Genomic DNA, 21,917 nt, shown 5'->3' with positions numbered 1-21,917 from the left:
GGAATCCCTACCCGCCCGGCGCGCAACCCCGCACGCGATGTTTGGGTTCTTTGTGGGTGGGCAGCAATCTAAGAAGCAACCCCAACGAAGAACTCTGCACCATGATTCGGTGGCCTGATGTCCCGCCATCTTTATTGGGGTCGATCGACTTGAACAAGTGTGGGCTTTCCTCTCCGCCGCGGAGACATAGGAGCCAGGGACCTGGCGCAACGTCCAGCCAGTATTTGAACATCGCGATCCCCAGTCTCAGAACGTTCAAAGTTTGGGTTCATCTCGTTGTTCAAGAGCAAACGGACCTGCCATCGTTCAGACCGCAGCCATGGCCATCATCGGGGCCAAAGAACACCATGTCGATCCACAATTGTCGCAAATTGCGCAGAATGACAAGACGATCTGGTACAAGAAGCCGAACCTGCGCTTCCTCTATCTCATCCTCATCCCAACCGGACTTGGAGTTGAGTGGACGTCGGGCTTTGATTCTTCCATGATGAACAGTCTGCAAGCTGTCTCGTCGTGGTTCGAATGTGAGAGAACCCCACCGTGGGATTCGTTGCCATTCGCGATGACTCAATACTGATATCTTCAAAACCAGACTTTGGGCGACCCAATTCTTCAAGGCTTGGCCTTCTTAGCGCGATCTATTCCCTCGGTGCTCTCATGGCCATTCCTTTTGTCCCTTATTTCAGCCAGCGTCTCGGTCGCCGACGCACTATCCTTATGGGATCATGGATCATGGTTTTGGGTGCTGGGCTTCAAGCTGGGGCCAGGAATGTCGATATGTTCTTGGCCTCCCGATGGGTTCTAGGTTTCGGTATCCCCTTTGCCATTATCAACGCTTCCTCACTCATCGGCGAACTTTCCTATGCCAAGGAGCGTCCAATCATGACCAGGTACGCTCGCACGCGTCGCAATCAGGGGATGGCAGTCACTAACTCGTTGACTTTGTAGCCTGTTCAACGCAAGCTGGTTTGTAGGTATGGAATACAACCCTATCTCATGAGCTCCCAGGCAGAGAGTTTGAGGGCGCCGCTGACATGTATTGATAAACAGGAGCCATCGTTGCAGCAGGCATCACCTTCGGTACTTTTCAAATGACCACCACCTGGGCTTGGAGAATCCCCAGTTTACTTCAACTCGTTCCTAGCGGCTGTCAAATCATCTTTATGCCTTTCTGTCCAGAATCGCCCCGCTGGTTGATATCTAAAGACCGTGGCGACGAGGCATTCGCAATTCTCAACAAGTATCACAGTGAGGGAGAGAACGGCGAGGAATTTGTCCGCCTTGAGTACGCCCAGATCATGTCCACCATCCAGCAAGAGAAAGAGGTTGCTAGCAAGTTCCTCTGGGCCGATGTCTTCCGTGGTGCCGCCATGCGCCGCCGATTCATGCTGGCTGGAATCATGGGCTTCTTCACACAGTGGTCTGGCAACGGGTTAATTTCTTTCTACATGAAGAAGATTCTCAATCTTGTTGGCATCACGGACAATCACACAGTGCAGAGATTCATTCTAGGCAACACGTGCTGGGGTAGGTCATCTTCTCGCCAGTTGGTATCTGAGTTCATGCTAATAACACGGTAAGGTTTCATCAATGCCGTTCCGATCGCGTTGATAGCACCACGCTTTGCCAGAAGAAAGATGTTTCTCACATGTACAATCGGTACTGCTTGCGTTTACACCGTCTGGACTGTCGCGTCAGCAAGGTTCGCCATCGAGCAATCCCAAAGAGCTGCTATTCCAGTCTTGGTCTTCATTTTTGTTTATTCGCCGTGAGTCAATCGCTCTATTCTAACACTGTACTGCTTGAAACAAACGCTAACTTTCCATTCTAGGTTTTACAACATTGGATGGAACGCCCTTGCGTAAATGACCCCTCGATCTCCTTTCTCTCCTTACCTATCCCATGAACTCCGCACAGGATCAACCCGAACGTTTGGGCGCTAACCTATCTAGTTATACTTATCTCGTGGAACTCTTCCCATTCAGTCAAAGGTAAGGTTTCGCTGTCCTCTTCTAATGTGCTCTTGCGTCGTTTTTGCCATACTTCCAGGGAAGCGTGACGCTGACACCACATACAGAGCAAAGGGAATCGCCGTTGAACAACTTACTGTCCGCTTTGCCGTTTTTTTCAACACCTATGTCAATCCAATCGCACTTGATGCCATCGGCTGGAAGTACTACATTGTCTACTGTGTGTGGATCCTGGTAGAGATTTTGACAGTTTACATGATTTTCCCCGAGACGCAAGGACGCACGCTTGAAGAGCTGAGTTTCATGTTCGAGGGTAAAGATGTGCAGGACAGAGTCCAAAAGAACACTCAAAAGGTCCTTCAAGTCGAGCTTGAGGATATTCACGAGCGCCCCGCCTCACGAGGATCACGGGATGCGGATGGAAACGCAAAGGTTTGATTTATTTACTCTTCAAGGACGACTTCTCGGAGGATTAGCTAGGTCTCCAACATCATGTTCTCACCAATATGACGTTGATAGATTGCTGATCAACACGATAGCCACTAAGCTATGAGGTGTACTCTTCAAGCCAACTGGTAGTGTCTACTCACCAGACACAGGGAATAAGAGATGCCACAGGCGAGATAAGCAATCTATAATTCTCGTCCCAAATTAGCCATGTTTTCAAAGTGACGTCAGGTTCCAGTGCGAGGTAATCTTTAGCCCTGTCGGTATCCACCGAGGCTGGCCGGAAGTCAGGTCCACCTTTCGGAGATCAACTCCGCCCGGAGGTCTCTCCGGTGAGGCACTGAGCTGCAGTCCGTCCCTATCCTGATAGGCAACTCAAAGAAACATGACCTTGTGTCAAGAAAGCCCATTTTCAGCCAAGTCATGCACTCAACTTTGGGTGCAAGCTGCATGATGTGATGATACAAGCAAACCGGCCAAGATCCGGTGGGCCCATGTCTCTTAAAGCAGGAAATGAAGGACGACAGATCGCCAATCAGCAATCATAGCACCCAGCAACCAAACCAGGAAATAGATCCGATTTGCCGGACCAGATATCTCCGGATGAGGGAATCCCACGCTCTATGACCAAACAAGTGAGATCCTTAGACTTGACACCCCAGGAACTAGCTGGGCTAAGCGACGGCGAAATCAACTACTTTACGTGCACTTAGGCGGTTGACTGCCAAGTTGCCAACACTGCCATGTTTCACAACGAAGCAGTGATCGACGGATCACGTCTCTTGCTCGGTTCACCTATCAAACAAGGGTTTTTGGCTTGGTGAAACTAACTTCCTTGTTTGCCAGCCGCGTCATTCGGGTCGATGCATCAACCTGTGGCTGAAGAGGATTCATGGTGTCCTACGTCGTTGCGTGGCTCATCCGGGATCTTCGACGGCACAACTATCCCGTGCCCATCCGTGATTTCCGTCAGCTTACTAGCATTCCGAAGCGGTTGCTCCTTTCTTCTTTCGAACTCCATTTGACGCACACCTGATCTCGAGGGCGCGGCTAGTTGCAAAAAGCTCCCGTCAGGAAGCAAGATACCACTCCCGTTCCTAAAATTGATGGGTTTCAGTATTCGGAATGACGAGAGCGAGACGTCAGTCCCAAAGCGATGTCAGTTTATGGGCACTCTAGTGTTCAATTTGCGGTGCCATCTTTTGTCCCTGTTCGTCAAATTCCCATGTGGCGGCTGCAGGGACCCACAGGCCCGTGTTGTTGGGACTGACGTCGCATTTTAAAATGCGATGCCAGCCAAACACAAGAAACGATGAAGCTTCCAATGCCTCTTTGATTTCAGAAACTTTCCTACACAACACCGATACTAAGCTCAAATCAAGCCGTAGCTATAGAGCTTCCGCAGTTTTTACTTAGTACGCACATCAAGCTCAAACATCCCTAGACCGTATTACACACCTAGCACGCCATGTCAATAGCTGGCAAAGCCCTCCAAAGCACTTTGCGCTTTCGGACGGGAAAGAGTCTCATCACTTCTGCCTCGAAAAGAACCATCGAATCATCCCCACTACTTTATACCGCTGCGTTCCACAACACAACACAATTAAGCAGTGCGCAGCCAGTCAGTTCTGATCCTATGAAAGACCATGCTTTCGACACGCGCCCGCACATGAAACACAATTATGGCCGCAGCCAATTCGCCGACTTCAACCTGAAGGGAGAAGCTTTCATTGTGACCGGGAGGGGCTCAAGGTCTAGGCTTGAGCCTAGCAGAGGCTCTTTGCGAAGCAGGGGGTAAGGGTATGTCTTCGTGCCGTCTGATTTACAGGTCTCTATTTGATACTGACTGGGTGATATTACTAGTGTACTGCCTTGACCGGCAAGAGAAGCCTCACGAAGATTATGCAGAGGCACTGGCCCGTGTGGTCCCAGAGTGGGGAGGTTCCCTTCAGTACAGACAAGCAGATGTGGTCGATACCAAGGCACTAGACGAGATTATTTCTGGGATCGCCGATGAGAACCAAGGACTTCACGGGCTCATCGCCGCAGCTGGCATTCAGCAGATAACGCCATCCACGGAGTACACCGCAGATGATGTCGAGAAGATGCTTGCGGTGAATTACACCGGCGTATTCATGAGCGCTACTTCAGTGGCACGCCAGATGATCAGGTACAAGTCTCGCGGCAGCATCTGTATGATCGCCAGCATGTCTGGACTTATCGCAAATCACGGCCTACTCTCACCCGTCTACAACTCCTCCAAGGCCGCCCTGATTCAACTGGCACGCAACCTGGCCATGGAGTGGAGTCCCATGACCAGGGAAGGCACTGGTGGAATTCGTGTTAATTGCATCAGTCCGGGGCACATCATGACGCCGATGGTGCGGAAGAATTTCGAAGAAGTTCCAGGTCTGAAAGAGGAGTGGGAAAGCTTGAACATGTTTGGTCGCCTGGCGGATACGACGGAATTCAAGGGCGCGGCACTCTTTCTCATGAGCAACGCAAGCTCTTTCATGACGGGAAGCAACATGATCATTGATGGAGGACACACCGCTTGGTAAAGAGAGAAAGATCACGCCTCGTCAGACGGTGTCAGAAGTAGAAAAAATCAGTTGTAATATCTATCAAGCGGAGCGAATAGTATCTAAACTTTATCTAATCCAACATTCCGAATAGAAGCAAGGCAGCAGAGCTAAGCTCCATTCACAAATGAGCACATACAGTCTATCGTGTTGAACATGATATGATAATAGTAAATCCGAAGAACTTTTCATCCGGTCAAACTCGCGGCTGAATGCTTTCGAGATTCTGATTCTTTGGTTTGTGGGCTTGGCGAGCTCCTTTTGACGATTTGATCTCGTTCAGACGAGAGAAACTGCCCGGCAGCATGACATGAACTCGTCAGTCATCAACTCTCCGTACATGATCCCATGGATGTATGCCTCTCCAATTAGAACGTATTTTCCGCCATTTCTACTCGCAACGTTGTCATCGTAGCTTGCGTTGATGGAGGTATTCCTCAGTAATAGCGGCATGCGACTTCCACGAATAAGCCAGACTTCATCTCCAGCCTTGAACGCCGCCGATCCAAGCCCGAGGTAGCCCTTGTCTGTCTCCAACAACTGTCTCCCAGAAGCCATGAAATGTGCCATCTTTGAGATGGGGTCCTTCCCCAAACTTCCTGACAATGAGTCTGCTAGAATGGCCGCATCAGAATGTTGGATGGACGTCGTTGCCAGCCCAGCGGTGCTTTGATCTTCTCCTTCACCCATGTTTCTGTTTTCATCGTAGGCTATGCACCTCTGTACCCACTCTCTTCGACTCTCTTGAGAGTCTTGAAGTAATTTGACGTCCGCAATTAGCGTTGCCACGGCTACATCCATGAGACTCTCCCCTGTCAATTCATAGATACCCTGCCGTCTTCTCATATCTCGTAGCCATTTTACGTTGCTGAAGATATTTTGCCTGTCGAAACTCGAGATTTCGGACTTTGAGACCGTGTCAATGAAGACTCCCTCCAGTAGGAGATGATCATGACCTTGACTCCGGGCCTCATGTCTGCCCGATCCATCTGCAGTGCTGGTGGCATCAAAAGTTCTCGGGAAAAGACAATCTCTTGCCAACTGCCTTAACCTTTGCAGAGAGGTAAAGTGTTCAGGCCCGTGAGATGAGAAGTCTGGAACCCACGATGGAAGGTTTGGGAGGCGACCTTCGGTGATGCCTGCTAGTCCCAGAATATCGAGATTGGATAAGTGCTGGATCAACCAATCCGTGACCTGGGTGTAAACGCTTTCGACGGAGACGCCGTAATTGGGCACTACTCCAACCTCATAATTGCGACCCAGAATGCGCTGTATGACTCCCAGCCCGCCATAAATGTGGTCCAGCGGATTCTCGAAGTTGTAGATCCTCAACCTGTGGAGAGTTTGAAGTACCTCGGCATGACGCATAGCTTCATCTGTAGTAGCACCCCAGCGCTGTTTCTGCCAACGAGCCATGCCGTTGCTGACTTTCTCACGACGAAATGCCGAAAGAGAAGACTGTGTCGAGTTCCAAAGGCGATCGACGGTGCCAGGACGTTTCTTCCAATCCGGAAGGAGTTCACCCAGTCTTTGTATGAGTTTTTCATCCCAACGCACCCGAAGAATGAAGGCAGACAGTTTGTTGATGTCGGACCAGGCGAATTGGACCCCGCCACACTGAAGCACGATATCTTCGGGGTGGGGTATCGCTGCTTCCTGTACAACCCATCCGCGCGTAAGCCATCTCTTCTTTAGGAAGAAGTCGAAGTACACTGGATATGAACTTCGCCACTGATCGCAGAAATCCTTGCTGAGCAACTTGGAGATCTCAGGGTGGTCTAATTCCGGTCCAACTTGGTGTAGGAAGTCAACGTTGCTTCCTGCCCGGGCCAATTCTAATATCTTTGGTATAAAACATCTGACGACCCAATAGACTTCGTATGGGGGCTCAATTGTGCCGAGCCAGACAATTACACTTCTTGCGGACTCGTAAATTTGGCCCATGAGTTGGACTTGATGGCATCTCTCTTGGCTCTCTCGTTGGTCTATACAGATAGCATCGACCCAAAGGTTGAAGCCATTTTCAGGGTAGAGTAGCCGAGCCGATTGATTAGCTCTACGGGACTGACGTCCATGTTCCGTTGATTCTGCGAAGAAAGCGATGTCATTCTTGAACTGCCGCAGAAAGTCGAAAAGATTCTGGCCGACTCGAAGTCGTCCACCGTCGCATTCTAAGTTAGTGAAATGTGTTTCTGCTTTCTTTGAAGCATCAGACCCCTCATCAAACTCTGAAGGCCCCCATGTGTATGAAAGTGCCCAAAATGGGGGCGCATCTTCAAGCTCGTAGGTCTCCAGCCGTACTAAGAAGCCTTGTGCGCAGGAATTATCCTGAACGATCTGCAGAAGGCGAATGGAACTCTCTGAAGGTAAGGCAGAGTATTCATAGCGCGACGACTCTTGAGTTTCCCTCACTGCTTCTGCTTCCATCGCCATTGTTGATCAAGGTCATAAGGGCGGGGTAGAGAAAGGAGCGAGAGCCATGGTTGCGTCAAATTATCTGACAAGAAGAAGATGAATATTTGATTGGTTGACGGCTCTCCACATGATTCTTCCAGGGTCAAATCCGGGCTAAGAATAGCGTCTGGCTAGGTAGCCTGACACGGACGCACTAACAGAAACCACATGTACGCCAAGAATGTCAAGATCATCATCATATTCTTCAACAGGCTCTCCGATCACAGATGAACTAAGCGAGGTTCGATGTATTTACCCCGAGCTAGGACAGCTATATGGAGTACCTAAGTAACGCAGAGTGGAATGCACAAGTACGAAGTTCTCTCACGTTGCACACTTGCAGGGGAGTACCATCGTGTCTTTGACGCCTATCAACCCATGGCGCGATACCTTCGGCGGTCCTTCGGTGACAACGTAAAACGTCTCAGCCGCAGGGCTGGGAGATTAGTGACCTTTGATGGTACAGAGTCTCTGACAATTGCTTCTGAGTCTCCTGGGCCGAGTCAGGAGGCCGGGGGCCGAAATCATACAAGGCTGAGACTTTGTCTTTGGTCATTTCATGTGTAGAAGTGGAATGTGAGGAACGTGAGAGCCTAGAAGACAGAAACTTATGTTCCGCTTCTAGATTTCCAAGACAAGTGCGTTCTGATTCTCCGCCACGCAGGCAAAGTCTATGAACTAGAATGCACAAAGTCAGGACTCTGTAGACTTTACTGTCAAGAAGTGCTCGCTGCATGTGAGGTGGCTGGAGTTCTGATCTTCCGCAGGCTGTCGGATTCACGCCCTTGGCATTCCTGCCGTGCCAAGTCTATGTCATCAAAAGCAGACGCGTATGAGAGAAGTGCATGCACATACACCCTCAGGATGGAAGGATTTCGGAGAAGAGCACCCCCAACTGCCACTTACCTACATGTATGTTTCACAGTCTGGAGTCCTTGGTGAGACTGATTCTTACACCCACCTTCTCTTTTTCCAAGAGCCAGTCATATACATACCAGATCTCCCTCATTTTCCAACAGATTGTAGAGTAGATAGCCTGCTTCTGAATCGTCGACGCTGAGTGCAATGTTAAGCTACCAGCCTAGGGATTCTGTCCAGGGTTGAGACTCAACGATGTCTCTGCCAACTAAATGCCAGCACAATGCATTTTGAGTAGTCCAAGCTTGACCAATTATTCTCTCCCATCTTGAAAATAATCCACATCGGAAGAAAACATATTTGAAATCGAGTTTGACAAATGGAGAAACACAGGTATATGCAAAAGGCGGTAGAGGAATATCACAACTCTGTGGTGCGACAAAAATAAAAGACAGTGTTTCCGTAATACTTCAGTATCACCTCAGAATTTCTTGGAGATCTGCATGCATGCATGCATACATGGCACATAATACTTGACAACAATAGTTTCAGGAGGGTGAATCACAGTGTGGTAAAGTCTATTTGACTTGCGCATCTTCCATCGAGAGATACAATACTTCAATTGTGAGTTTCTGACTCGTTGGACTTGATTGTACCGTCAGGGTCGAGGAACGTGGTTCGCATCTTTTCACCATGGCTGCCACTTTCCCGGGTCCCGGACCGGAAGTCCCAAACGGCGCCTCGACCCCGTGGGGTCCAAATTTGGAACCATACATCGTTCTACGTTCTTCCTATTACCGGTTCTCCTCGTGTCTTAATGGTTTGCTACACGGAACAACCAACTAGACTCCCACTTTGGTCGGGGTGGTGCTGCTTTTCGGGAAGCTAGTGAGACATAATGGGGCTTGAGACCGTCTCCTTACCTGGGACCACGGGAAGACATTCGGCCCTTTTTCTTCTCTCATCAGGATAGCCAAAGGTACTGTTCTCCAAACCCTGCGGTAAGGCACACTTCAAAGTACCATGGTGTTGCATCCAGGTGGCTTGCTGCCAGACTCTTGATGGTTTCGCGACCCTGGCAATGACGATTTCATAGGGCTTGTCTGAGATGTAGAATGTCGTGAGTAGGAAATCTCGAAGGCTCGCCCCTGCATTTACGGAATCGCATTGACAGGCTGTATACCAACATCACCAACTCATATGGCTGGATCGCTGTAAGCGATATTGATCTGGCCATGGCTCCCAATACTCACATCTCTAGCAATATGCTTTCTTGCTAATATCTCAGATTGTTCAAGACATACAGCGGCTTGGTATCACAGCATGATGTCTCACGGGACGTATGTAGTATTCCCCTTGATAAGGCATGCCTTCGAGCTAAAGCTAGCATGCCATGTTCCGGCTAGGTGTTTTTTGAGAGTCGAGTGCCTTCGCTGTGAATGTTGGTTGGACAATTTAACAACCACCACTGAGGAAATGGCGGATCATTGGATGCCAGAACAAATTGCACTTCACAACGGACAGGTTTCCGTATCCCACGGGGAAGGTCTGCGACGTTTCTAGACCCAAGATGCAGCAAAAATGGCCATTAAAGTATATAATCCGGAGATTCGCTCAACCTAACCCGTCTTCTATTTGCAACAGGCCACCCCCTTCAATTTTCCCTGCCACAACTACACACTGAAAAGTGCCACTCCTCGTGGAAGTCTTCATCATGTCCTCGACATATGCGATCACCCTCCGTATAGATCACAATAAGCCAGAGAATCACATCGCAATCTGGGCTTCTCCTGAGCTGTATACCAACGGCTCAGTTGCCAACACGCAAGATGTTCTGGGAACTGAGGTCGACGTTTGGGTCTTTGCTTGTCGAGGAAATCGCCTAATCACTCTCAAGCTCGAGAGCGATTCGGATTCAACTTGTTTGTGACACCTAGAAGACCGAGTCGACTTCTGCTAACTCAGCTTCTGCCTTGTAGATACCGTGAAGGTCTCGTCTCCTTCATGTCCGAGCTTGGAGGGGCTTCACCTGCGTACATCACATTTTCCAGGGGGTAAGTACCAAACCTGCCCCCAATCAGTTAAGTCTCTATGAGTACACGTCATCATGACTAAATTTCTATCAACAGAACTTAGTCACGGTTTATCTACCCTGAACCAGTCATCCATGATGGCTAATGCTGGGTCTGTTGCAACCGGCATTGGCGGAAGCTGCCTCTCGTCTCCTATTCCGAGATTGTTCATCGGCATCGTCAACCATCAAGTCGATAAAGATCTGAATATTGAGATCATTGCCAGAGAAGCTGAAATCTTCGAAGTAGACCTCAGCTTTCATGCCGGGATCAGCGATCGTACAGCTAGCATCCATGTCGACATTAATGGAAAACTTGCAACCATCTCCAACACAGGCCAAGCTGACGTGATGGCCTGGCGCGCTGCCCAAAAGCGACAATGGCAAGGTCTTCAAATGACAGGATCGAAGACTGTAGCCGAGAGCCCACATGAGTTACAGTCGCTGATGTAAGAGCCTACTGACCTTTGTCGATATTGACGGAAGTTCTCTAACCACAACGAAATTAGTGAAAAGCTGCCCGGACTCGTCGGGTCTATCGACTGGGATGCTCCAGCTGGCGATGGAGTCACCGCGGGAGCCGAATGGATTGGTTCCGTGAAGTGGCCACTTACCGCCACCTGCTCGAGCGTCGCCGCCGGCGTTGCCGCCATTGCCAGTCATTTGATTGCCAGGGGATACTTCTTGTCTTATGAAGTTTGCGGGAACGCGGTTAGCAATGGCTGCGATACGACCGTCATGTTCTCCTTTAGTGAGACTGGCAGAGTTGGGTCTGAGGCATTCGATGCTCCAAGGGACTGGAAAAGCGCTGTGGCGACACTTGATCAGGAGCATGCGTCCGGCCAGGTCAAGGCGGGCTTACTTCAGCGGAACCCCGAGGGCATTAAATCTTGTGATTCAAAGAGACGTTTGTCGCTAGGAGAGTTTAGAGATGTTCTGAGCGCTGACATTGATGCCAGTACAAGCATCGGTAGCAGCTCTACTATGCTGTAAGCTGGAATATCGTTGAAGGGGAGGTCATCGGAACTTGGAATCTCAACTAGTGTTTGGCGAATGAAGATTTTGCAATATCAGCAAAGTCAGCTCTCGTAGTTTTATATGCATTCGTCTGTCTAGTCCTCTCATGTTATTCAGATATATAAATTGGGCTGCACTCAACTTATTGATACCAGTAATATGTCATCTCATTACTTTCTATCACTGACGCATCCCAAATTAACGATGCTAGAGAAAATAGACAATGTCTAGGTGTTCAGCAAGTTTCATTTGCTCATGCCTTTCTTTACACAATACCTTGGCCTAACATGAAAGCCTTTCGTCTCCTCGGCCCCGACAAAGGCCTTGTCTTCCGAGACGTCCCAATCCCCTCTCTGGGCCCTAAACAGGTCCTTATCCGCGTCAAAGCCGCCGGGCTCTGCCACTCCGACACCCATGTCCTCCACGGCGGTGGCGCAGCGTGAATTTGCGCGCTGCCCGTGACGTTGGGCCATGAAGTCTCCGATATCATTACCGAGCTAGGCGACTCTTCAACCACATCATTCAAAGTCGGCGACCGGGTTGCCGTATCCTGCGTGGGCCATCCGTTCCAAGAGAGAAATTTTGAGGAGGCACTCGGCGTCGGCTGCGACGGCAGGTACGCTGAATATGCACTTGCACCAGGCAAAAATGTTGTCAAGATACCAGGTCAGGTTGACTTCGCTGAAGCTGCTGTAGCTACCGACTCCGTTGCAACTGCCTACCACGCCATCGTCGCTGAGGGTAGGGTATGCGAATCGCACATGGTTGGTGTTATTGGTCTAGATGGTCTAGGGTTGAACGGGCTGGCGATTGTGGCACACCGTGGTGCCAGGGTTTTTGGAGTCGATATCAACGTGGACAAGTTTGAACAGGCCGAGGAATACGGCGCTATAGCCTGTGCCACGGATTAGAAAGCATTTTCGGACGAAACTTTCAATGTCATACTAGACTTTGCAGGAACCCAGAAGACGGTTGAGGCTGCGATATCCTCAGTGAGGCCTGGCGGATGCGTGGTGTTAGTTGGACTTGCAGCCCAGAGCATGCAGATTACAACTACCGCGATTGTTACGTAGAATGTCTCGCTCAAAGGCTCAACGAGCGCCAGCATTCAAGAGTTCAGAGAGGTTCTGGACTTGATCGGATCGGGGTCGATAAGGCCGTTCATGAAGGAGATTCCGTTTGAGGATGTCGGAAAGGGACTTGAGTTGTTGGGCACCGAAAATGTGAACGGACGCCTGTACACCATACCCTGATTGACAACTTTCTTAAAGACATCAACATCGTACTTGTACTTGAAAAGAATGAATACAGAATACATGATGCTTGTCATGAGTCCGAAATAGTCCACAGAGAAATCATCAAAAGAGTTAAGCATGAGGATGCATCATGCCACCAACAGCCAATTCCACAACAGTGTCCCTAACCAGCTTACATCTTCAAGGCAAGTAGGATCCTTTGCTTTGCAGGAATCCAATCCTACCGGCACTGTGAATGCGGTCAATTATAAGTACCCATGATCTTCGTCGCCTCCGGTTCCGGAGGGATAGATCAGAGGCTCGGAGCGGGCCCGAGGATTACGGCACAGATGATCGGGAGGGTTTGAGTCATGGAGACGGAAGCAATGCGGAGCGATCCTTCAAGATCCAGTCCTAGGATTTAGGCCACGAGCATGCAAGGTGACGGTGCACATCAAGTTCGAGTCATCAGCCTGGCGTATAACGTACTAAGAGCATTACTCGACAATAGCATCGTGCGATGCCAGGGAGCGATTCGGCGTTCTGTCCGTCGCGGCTTTGTCTTTTTGGTGTAACCTGGGTTGGCTCCTCACTCGACGTCACTTGATCATGCCACAAAAAGCAATGATAATCCCGTTTACAGCCGCTCACTGCGCTCAGTCCCTCTCCGGGCGGATCAGTCGTTGGGCGGAAAACATGCAAGTCCCCACCCCCAATGTAAGCTTTCCTGCAACCCTCGGCGACAAACCGGTCAACGCCCCGAGCTTTCTTTGCAACTTTTCGGTAGGTATCCTGCCGGGAGTCGGCTTAGAGGGCGTCGGACGTATGCGGAGCCGACGTTGGAGGTGAGTTGACTACCTACTGCGTAAAGGCGCTGGCGGATGTTGGAGTGATGTCACCTGCCGGGTTTTGTTGTTCCCGTAGAGTCGACGGGATACGTGCGGTTCAAAACGTGGGGTGTGGGGAGAGGAAACTTGGAGGAGGGATGGTGGGGGAGGTAACACAGAACGATGCAATGGATCCTCGGGATTAAGAATCTAGATTTGGATCTTACATAAGTACTACCTCTGTGACCTCCCCGGAACAAAAGGTCCCCTTTAGATTTCTTCTGCCGATCTTCTGTTCTACCTTAGACATTGAAGCAGCATGCTTGTATTTACAACTTTTAGAAGAGAAACAAGACACTAGACCAAAATGTCAAGTCCAACAGGTCCCCTTGCGAAGTACAATGCCGCCAACAAGCTCTACAAGAGTTCGCTGCTCAACGCAGTTTGCTTTGTGGCTTCTTTGAGCGTGTTCTTCTTCGGCTATGACCAGGGTGAGTAGTTTCCGATCAAGCGCTGAGAGAAGCAAGGAGTCAGATTTGATAACATGTGTCGCAGGTTTAATGGGCGGCGTTAACACTGCACGTAATTATGCTGAACTAATGGGATTTGGTCACTGGGACGAGCAGCAAAGAATTGTGGTGGTTGATAAGCCATTGTTGCAAGGAGGCATCGTGAGCATCCGGATAAATCGTTCTCATGCCCACTGATCTCACAGTGTTTCAGGTTGCCGTTTACTACCTTCCCGGGACGCTCGCGGGGTGCTTGATAGGCGGCTGGTTCGGTGACAGATACGGACGACTCAAGACTATTGCCGTCGCATCAACTTCCCTCTCGCCTAATTTTTCTTGGCATCTGCTGTTAGTGAATAAGTGAGCCTACCACCAAATTACTAACAGCCGAAAACTCTTCACCTCCCCTTACCGGAGCCCGCATCCACAATAGCCTCACAGCCGCCGTCGGGCACCGGACTAATATCGGCCAACCAAGCCGACCCCGAATCAGGCTCCAGGACACCTCCAGAACCAAACCCTACCTCAAGAACTAAGCAACGCCGTAATGCCGAGGCATAGCCGACCCGGCCTAGCCTAACAGAAAACCAGCTTAATACCACCACCGACGCCCCTACCTTGACCGAGGGGCCCGCAGCCTCTACCATATCTACTCTAAATAGATCTACTACAAGGTCCGTCTTAACAGCCCTTATAGAAAAAGCTAGACAGTATAAGGCATAGAAAGACATCTTTTTAACCATTATATAGTCCGTCAATAACATTATCGCCAGCTTTAACAATTCTAAAAAGCAGATCGTAAAAAAAGCCACTACCTATATTATTCAAACCCTCAAAAAACTAATCAATTACAAAATAAGCCCAATAGCGGCCCGGAGTTAGGTAGCTATCGTTATACTAATAGCGGGCAATATTATTACGGCGACCTGGAGTAGCTAGAGCTGCTAGAGCTCTACCCGCCTAAAGGCCATACTCCCCGCCGAGGATTAGCCGTAGGCGTAGCCGAAGGAGGACCTCTGTATTTTTGCCTATATCCCGGAAGAAAGCTTAGCGGCCGCTTAGAAGATCGTACCGTTCGCTATACGACAGATCGTTTATAAGGCCGTTAGCCTAGGGCTAACAGACCTTCCCTATATCTACTATATTAATATAGGTTACTCTTTAAAGCCGTAAAATAAGCAAATATAAGAAAAACTATTTATAAATAAGGTAAAGCTAGCGGAATACCTCGGCGCCTACCAGGTCAAGACGCCTATTAAATAGTACACTTACATTATACCATAATACCTAACAAAATTACATAGCATTAATAGGGACGTCCTAGACCTAGCTATACTCGTTAAAGATGAGGTCTTCGTATAGACAGAATAAAAGCCTATTCTTACTTGACCGTCCCGCCTTAGGCCTAACCTAGTCACGAACGAAATATCTTGGCTCATATCATTCACATCAGAGGTCACGCCCTTCAAGCTTTTTAACCAAAGCGGCAGATCTCTGCCCGTTAAAAAACAAAGGACGCTCATCCAACACGACCCCGGCTACCAGGGCTACCACTCTAACCAGTTCTATAGATAACGACCGATCTATAGTAACTACAGAAGACCTTCCGATTCACACAAAACAGGACCCTACATAGCCAAGCCCTAATATACCAACTACTACGGCCCCTTCTAAACCAGCTACACAAACTACCCAGTAAAGCCCTCGGCCATAAATAGCGTCATCTCCCTTCCCGGTCAAAAAGAACGGGCTCGGATCCGGAAGGCCGGCCAAAAAACATCGGACACTCTATACAAGGCTACTCGATCCGACAATAGCCAGGAAATAACAGGCGTCCCTACCTCCACTAGCCAGAACCAGCAACCCAGCGCCAAACACGCACGCATAAAAACGCCCTCCGCAAACTCGATTATTTACCTCAATAACGGAAGCACTAATAGCAGCAACATAGATAAAGACAAGGCGGACAAAGGCAAGGGCAAAGACTCCCCCAACAACACCTCCATCGACCATCCTATACTACCCATGCCAAGCAGGAGCTAACAGGCAGCATAGAAGCTAAACTATAACGTCGTAAATACCTACACCTACCTCAAACTCGACTCAGAGACATAAACCGAAAGCGGCGACCCTACAGATATTACGTATTATATAGGGTAACGTCGGAAAGATCTCCCCGGCATATATAGCTTTCCTACAGCTCTATTAGGAGGCTTAGATAGATATAGTCCTTATCTAAGAACCCTAGACGGGCTAGAAGGACGGAAATATATAACTAAACATATACCCGGGTTTCGACTCTTTCGTCCCGATCGACTTCTAAAATAGCAAAAGAACTAGACTAAGAGTATTAACCTATATACGTAAAAAGATAAGGATAACGGTAGAGTAATAGAGGCCTGTCCATATAAAAGATATATTATAACTAGTAATTAATAAAATAACGACTATCGTTAATATATATAGATAACCCCGTAACCCCCACAGCCGTATAATAAGGATATTATTAGAACTTAAACCCCTAGAACGAGCTTTAATTATAGGTAACTTTAACGTATATCACTACTCTTAGGAGCCCAGGATAAGGAACGGGAACCAGGGAAATAATATCGTAGGCTAGGCAGACGGCTATAATCTCTCTTTTATTAATAAAGTTAGGATAGTAACCTAGGATTACGGACATGTCCTAGACCTAGCTTTCTTTAATATCCCTTTTATACACGCGTAGGTCAGCCCACAGTTACACCCGGGAGCTAACCACAAGGCTATCGTAGCCGTCATACTACTATTTAAATACCTAATATCATAGGGAAAGGGCTACCCGCAGCCACGGCCACTATTAATACCCAACTCGGCACTACCTTAGCTAAGAGACCTGATTAAAGGGGGGCTAGCTATAATACCTAATCTAGGGAATCAACCTACTCCGACAGACCTAAACGGGCAAGCAAGTCATATCGTCAAGCTCTTCTCCCAAGCCATTAAGGCGGTCAGTAAAAAGAAAAGAAAATAAGAAAAAGGTACAGCTTAGTAGATAAAAGAATATATAGAGGCCTATAGAACGTACCGTACTACCCGTAACCTATAAACCTAGAAAATAGAGCAGAACGTAAATCCTTCTCTAATAAAAGAGCGGAAAGCATTCCTAAATATTATAAAGAAGGCTAAACGAGTATATTAAGCCGGAAAGATTAATAGAGTCGCTTTAAACCGGGACCTCTATCAAGTCATAGGTTAGCAGAAGGCAAGCCTACTGACTAGAGCACCCCCATTAATTATAAATAACCAAACGATTAAAGATACTAATAAAAAGGCCTAAGCGCTCTAGAAAGCCCTTCTCGATAGGTTTAATACAAAAGATAATACACTAGGTAACCCGTTTAATATACTTATCGTCCCAAGGCGAGCGATTACTTAGTAGGATAATATTAACGGAAAAGAAATAAAGACGGCCACCTTAACAAAAACAACGACCCTTAATATAGACGGGATCACTACGCACTTCCTCCAGGCCTACTAGGGCATTATCTCGGAGCCAGTTAGGCAACTATTCCAGTCCTATATACGGGCCGGCCACTTTCCTCTACCTTTCCGTAGAACTAAAATAGTCATAATCCAGAAGGCCGGCAGAAATACCTCCAAACCCAGGTCCTAGTATCCAATCGCACTCCTCTCGTACCTAAGCAAAGGACTCAAAAGACTAATAACCAGAAGGATAGCGTCCCTAACGATTATCGAGCACATCATCAGTCCGTAACAAATCAGAGCCCTACAAGGCAGGTTAACCATCGATCTAACAACCTACCTCGCCCACAATATCAAAACGGCCCTCCTAAAAGGGCTCACAGCAACACTTCTAACTATAGACATAAAAAGGGCGTTCAACTCCATCCTTCGGAACCAGCTCATTATTAGACTACATCAGCAAGAATAGCCACACAGCTTAGTTAAACTTATCTTCAGCTTCTACTATATCCGCATCGCCAGAGTCCGATTAAAAAAAAGTATAACAGAATACTTTCCTCTATCATACAGGCTACTACAAAGGTCGCCTCTATCTCCTATTGTCTTTCTACTCTATATTACAAAAATACTTAAAGACGACCCGGATACGCAATTCAGGTATACAGATAATATCGCCACTCTGGCCATAAGCCCCTCCCTAGAAAGCAACGTCATAATACTTAACCAAAGCGCAGCCAGCATTCTCAAATAGGGTTCGGAGAACAAGGTCTCCTTTAACCTAAACAAATATAAAGTTATCTACTTTACTAAAAAGCACGGCCAGCCAGCGGAGCTACTAAAGGTCAGAGCGGGGGATTTAATAGTCAAGGCCTTAATAAAACCTGTACGCTAGCTAAGTATCTAGTTTAACAAAAAACTATCCTTCCGGCACCACATTAACACAAAAATAATTACAATAAAAAAAACAGCTCAACACCTAAAGTAACTTACAAACATAAAAAAAAGACTACTAGCGGCCGCCATATAAAAAGCCGTCGTCTCCTACATACTACCGATCGCACTCTTTAACGCCAAAACATAGTACATAAGTATCACAAAGCCGGCTTCAAAACGCCAAGTAGAGACAGACATAAATCCGCCTCTCCAAAAAAGACCCATCAACATAGGCCAGAAGGGGCTCGTACAGAAGATCGATAGCGTCATTACAGCGGCAGCAAAGGCCGTTCTACCTATCTAGAGGACAATACTAACCAGCAGCCTCCTCTAAAACGCCAGCTTACCGTCAGCCAAAGTCGCTCTAAAGGGCATCCATTTACGGGCCGTAATCCAACTATAAAGGATCGATCGCCAATACCCACTAATCGTACGGCTCTCTTAATAAGGACAATAATAAACGAAACTATAATAGACAGCTAAACTTCTACTAAGATACAGAAGACCAGCATTCCTCCAATCACAGTACCTACCAAGCTCATAGGATCAAATAATAGTTCAATATAAAAAAAAGGCTATAAAAGATTTTAAGCGCTAGCTAAAGATAGTACCGGAAAGCCATATAATCGTCTTCTCGGATAGCTCCAGGGCGACAAATAGAGCCGTGGGGTACAGCTTTATCATCTACCAAGACTCTAAACGCATAGCATAAAGGTATAGCCGACTCGGACTAGCAAAAATATTCAACACCGAGGTCAAAAGAGCGCAAGCCGGCCTTAGAAGGGCTCTACTCACCAATCGCAATCATCTAATCTACATATATATTAACAACACTAGCATTATACAAGGTATCCATAGTAAGGCGCCGGACTCGTTATAAAAGGCGTTCCTTAAAATCCAAGAAGTAGCTAGGATTTTTAATATACGGACGTACTAATCTCTAGAACACTAGGGCATTAAAAAAAACAAGGCCGTAGACCAGCTAGCTAAAAAAGGAATAACACTACCGGCGCAGATAAGTCAAATAGTAACACTAGTAGGTATCAAGCAGCTTATAAAAAAAAAACTATAGGGCCACCATAGAAGATAATGATATAAAGAGCAAAGGCTACGGTACATAGACTTAGGGCTTAAAGCAGCTTTATCTAGCCCTCCTAAACTAGCCTTACCGTAGGCTATACTACATCACCTACTAGTAGTACGATCGGATTACGGGGACTTCGAGCAATATTACTAACGTTTTAACTATAATAACGCTCTAATAATATACTTTTATAGAGAGGTAAAAGACGTAGACCACCTGATCTACTATCGACTAACACTAGCGAAGAGGCAACGGTAGCCGACCCTCTACTCTCGTAATATACCCGAGCCCATAGGCCCTATAAGATCTCTTAAGGCCTACTTCAAGAGATTAATCACCGACCCACAAGGCTTTAAGGCCTTTCTCCGTATAACGGACTTCTTCTAAAAGATCTATCTATAATAACAGCATCTACACCTATATAAATATAAATACGGACTACAAAAAACCTCCCGATTCCAAAGGACGATTTAGGAAAGAATGAAACTAGGGCACCAGCAGGAACCAGGGATAGATAGAATATATAGTAGCCATAAGGTATGATTTAGAGGACGATATAAAGAGACGATGTACTGTAGAGTAGGTAGCCTTAGCTTACGGCCCTCCACGCCATATACCCTTCGGGAGGTCTGCGGTAAGGGCTCTAGCCCGGCCGCCACGGCGTTAAATACAACAACAACAACAACAACATATTGCCGTCGCATGTATTTGGTCTATCTGCACCGCAGCTCTTCAATCCGCTGCGCAGAATGCGGATTGGATGTTTTGTGGTACGTGGGCACAGCCATCAGCCCTGAAAGGAGGACGCTGACCTCAACGTGAATCAAAGCACGAGTCTTGAACGGCATTGGCACCGGCATGTTGAACGCCATCACCCCAGTGTGGGCAACAGAGGTAGCTTCTCATACATCTAGGGGCAAGTTTGTCGCCATAGAATTTACTCTTAACATCTTTGGTGTTGTTGTCGCATACTGGCTACAATTGTAAGTCACGAACACCTGGTCAAGACTACTAGTATCTAACCCGGTGATAGCGGCACGTCGAAGTACAAGGACCCGACATCATCCTTCGTCTGGAGGTTTCCAATTGCATTCCAAATCATCCCTCTGATCGCCCTCTTCGTCATGATCTGGTTCATGCCGGAGTCCCCACGATGGCTAGTCAAGGTAGGCCGAGAAGAGGAGGCTAGGTTCATCCTGGGTAGACTCCGCGGAACCGAGGGTGAGGATGGAAAGGCCGCAGAGGCAGAGTTGCAGGAAATCATCAGCATTAGAAACCTGGAAGACGACACCGCCAAGCAGCAGAGCTACTTTGCCATGCTCTTTGGAATAGGCTCGGGCAAATTGCACACTGGTCGTCGTGTTCAACTTGTTATCTGGCTTCAGATTCTCCAAGAGTGGGTAGGGATTGCGGGAATCACGATCTACGGGCCTACGATCTTCTCGATCGCTGGCATCAGTTCGGAGCAGCGTCTTTGGGTGAGCGGTGTGAATAACATCACTTATATGGTAAGTAAAGCAAATGCTACCTTCGCATGTTGTGGGTTGGAGAAGCTGACATCGTCTAGTTTGCGACGTTGATTTGCGTGTTCACTATAGACCGCATTGGTCGACGTTGGACACTGTACTGGGGTGCTGTTGCGCAGGGGATATGCATGTTCTGCGCCGGAGGCTTAGCAAGAGCAACTCTCAATGCTGATCCCGGCAACCGTTCAGGACTGGGTGGTGCCGCTACCTTCTTCGTCTTCCTATATACTGCGGTATTTGGTGCGACTTGGTTGACGGTCCCCTGGTTATATCCCGCGGAAATTTTCCCCCTGCAAGTACGTGCCAAGGGCAACGCTTGGGGTGTTGTTGGATGGTCGATAGGCAATGGATGGACGGTGGGTGCACGACATTTAACCCTCTTCAGCTCTTTTGTTTCAACTCCTAAGACCGTGTACAGGTGCTTCTTCTCCCTACAATCTTCGAAAAGCTCAACGAAAAGACGCTGTACCTCTTTGGCGCGGTCAACTTCATATCCCTCGTCGCTGTTTGGGCACTCTACCCGGAATCGAACCAACGCACCTTGGAGGAAATGGATCTTGTCTTTGCCAGCGAGAGTATCTGGGCATGGGACGCTGAGAAAGAGTTTGCTAAGATCAAGGCCGAGAATCCTTCCCTCGTTCACTCGGCACATATGGGCCATGGCGTTGTTGACCCTGAAACGGGTGTGGCTCCAGCTAAGGTGGACAATGATCATAAGGAGTAGGCAAAGATACTTTGAGGTCCATTCACTTTCCACAAGACTCAAGAGGAGAACGAGCCTCAGACGAGGATCATAGCTCTCCTTTTCAGATGACCTTTGGTGTTGATACCCGAAAACTTGGCGTATCTAGGCTCATAGCATCACAAGTTGCAGATTATTCGCCATCAAAGGTGGCAGCTAACATCAAGCAGGCAGGCCATAGAACTTAAAGGCCATTT

At 48.0% G+C, this 21,917-nt stretch overlaps 7 protein-coding genes across 7 annotated transcripts; 6 read left to right on the top strand and 1 right to left on the bottom strand.

Annotated features, from left to right (window-relative positions):
* Positions 1–319: 319 nt before the first annotated feature.
* On the top strand, positions 320–2,408 carry BDP55DRAFT_559726 (major myo-inositol transporter iolT; the record flags this gene model as incomplete). The annotated part of the gene is made up of 8 exons (XM_060569922.1): positions 320–524; positions 593–890; positions 949–974; positions 1,051–1,527; positions 1,582–1,768; positions 1,832–1,861; positions 1,953–1,991; positions 2,078–2,408. 8 exons carry the CDS (start codon positions 320–322, stop codon positions 2,406–2,408), a joined length of 1,593 nt encoding a protein of 530 aa, XP_060425845.1.
* Positions 2,409–3,885: 1,477 nt separating this feature from the next.
* On the top strand, positions 3,886–4,978 carry BDP55DRAFT_635470 (short-chain dehydrogenase; the record flags this gene model as incomplete). The annotated part of the gene is made up of 2 exons (XM_060572777.1): positions 3,886–4,211; positions 4,246–4,978. 2 exons carry the CDS (start codon positions 3,886–3,888, stop codon positions 4,976–4,978), a joined length of 1,059 nt encoding a protein of 352 aa, XP_060425844.1.
* A 105-nt stretch (positions 4,979–5,083) lies between these two features.
* Positions 5,084–7,444, bottom strand: BDP55DRAFT_674962 (heterokaryon incompatibility protein). Its single transcript, XM_060575703.1, has one exon. It carries the CDS (start codon positions 7,430–7,432, stop codon positions 5,279–5,281), a length of 2,154 nt encoding a protein of 717 aa, XP_060425843.1. The 5' UTR covers positions 7,433–7,444; the 3' UTR covers positions 5,084–5,278.
* Positions 7,445–9,959: 2,515 nt separating this feature from the next.
* On the top strand, positions 9,960–11,536 carry BDP55DRAFT_771421 (uncharacterized protein). Its single transcript, XM_060581107.1, has 4 exons — positions 9,960–10,233; positions 10,291–10,365; positions 10,441–10,831; positions 10,892–11,536. The coding sequence occupies exons 1-4, from the start codon at positions 10,026–10,028 to the stop codon at positions 11,373–11,375; spliced, it is 1,158 nt and encodes a 385-aa protein (XP_060425842.1). The 5' UTR covers positions 9,960–10,025; the 3' UTR covers positions 11,376–11,536.
* Positions 11,537–11,591: 55 nt separating this feature from the next.
* On the top strand, positions 11,592–12,537 carry BDP55DRAFT_674959 (chaperonin 10-like protein). The gene is made up of 4 exons (XM_060575702.1): positions 11,592–11,828; positions 11,877–12,310; positions 12,345–12,398; positions 12,457–12,537. The coding sequence occupies exons 1-2, from the start codon at positions 11,687–11,689 to the stop codon at positions 12,308–12,310; spliced, it is 576 nt and encodes a 191-aa protein (XP_060425841.1). The 5' UTR covers positions 11,592–11,686; the 3' UTR covers positions 12,345–12,398; positions 12,457–12,537.
* A 1,158-nt stretch (positions 12,538–13,695) lies between these two features.
* Positions 13,696–14,358, top strand: BDP55DRAFT_674957 (uncharacterized protein; the record flags this gene model as incomplete). The annotated part of the gene is made up of 3 exons (XM_060575701.1): positions 13,696–13,952; positions 14,017–14,132; positions 14,185–14,358. Coding segments are annotated over exons 1-3 (386 nt in total), but the record flags the coding sequence as incomplete, so codon positions are not given.
* A 5,785-nt stretch (positions 14,359–20,143) lies between these two features.
* On the top strand, positions 20,144–21,702 carry BDP55DRAFT_752186 (general substrate transporter; the record flags this gene model as incomplete). The annotated part of the gene is made up of 5 exons (XM_060580657.1): positions 20,144–20,222; positions 20,288–20,435; positions 20,486–20,960; positions 21,020–21,334; positions 21,397–21,702. Coding segments are annotated over 5 exons (1,323 nt in total), but the record flags the coding sequence as incomplete, so codon positions are not given.
* Positions 21,703–21,917: the final 215 nt, after the last annotated feature.

The sequence above is a fragment of the Colletotrichum godetiae genome (assembly GCF_030913485.1).
Source record: "Colletotrichum godetiae strain CBS 193.32 chromosome Unknown BDP55scaffold_43, whole genome shotgun sequence".
NCBI lineage: Eukaryota > Fungi > Ascomycota > Sordariomycetes > Glomerellales > Glomerellaceae > Colletotrichum > Colletotrichum godetiae.
This window is presented reverse-complemented; position numbering and strand designations above follow the sequence as displayed.

Excerpts from the sequence above, each read along its gene's own strand:
- BDP55DRAFT_674962 (XM_060575703.1), bottom strand. The coding sequence starts at position 7,432 with ATGGCGATGGAAGCAGAAGCAGTGAGGGAAACTCAAGAGTCGTCGCGC.
- BDP55DRAFT_771421 (XM_060581107.1), top strand. The coding sequence starts at position 10,026 with ATGTCCTCGACATATGCGATCACCCTCCGTATAGATCACAATAAGCCA. Across the intron at positions 10,234-10,290 it reads GAGCGATTCGGATTCAACTT|ATACCGTGAAGGTCTCGTCT; the intron begins GTTTGTGACACC and ends TCTGCCTTGTAG. Across the intron at positions 10,832-10,891 it reads CATGAGTTACAGTCGCTGAT|TGAAAAGCTGCCCGGACTCG; the intron begins GTAAGAGCCTAC and ends CAACGAAATTAG.
- BDP55DRAFT_674959 (XM_060575702.1), top strand. The coding sequence starts at position 11,687 with ATGAAAGCCTTTCGTCTCCTCGGCCCCGACAAAGGCCTTGTCTTCCGA. Across the intron at positions 11,829-11,876 it reads CACCCATGTCCTCCACGGCG|TCTCCGATATCATTACCGAG; the intron begins GTGGCGCAGCGT and ends TGGGCCATGAAG.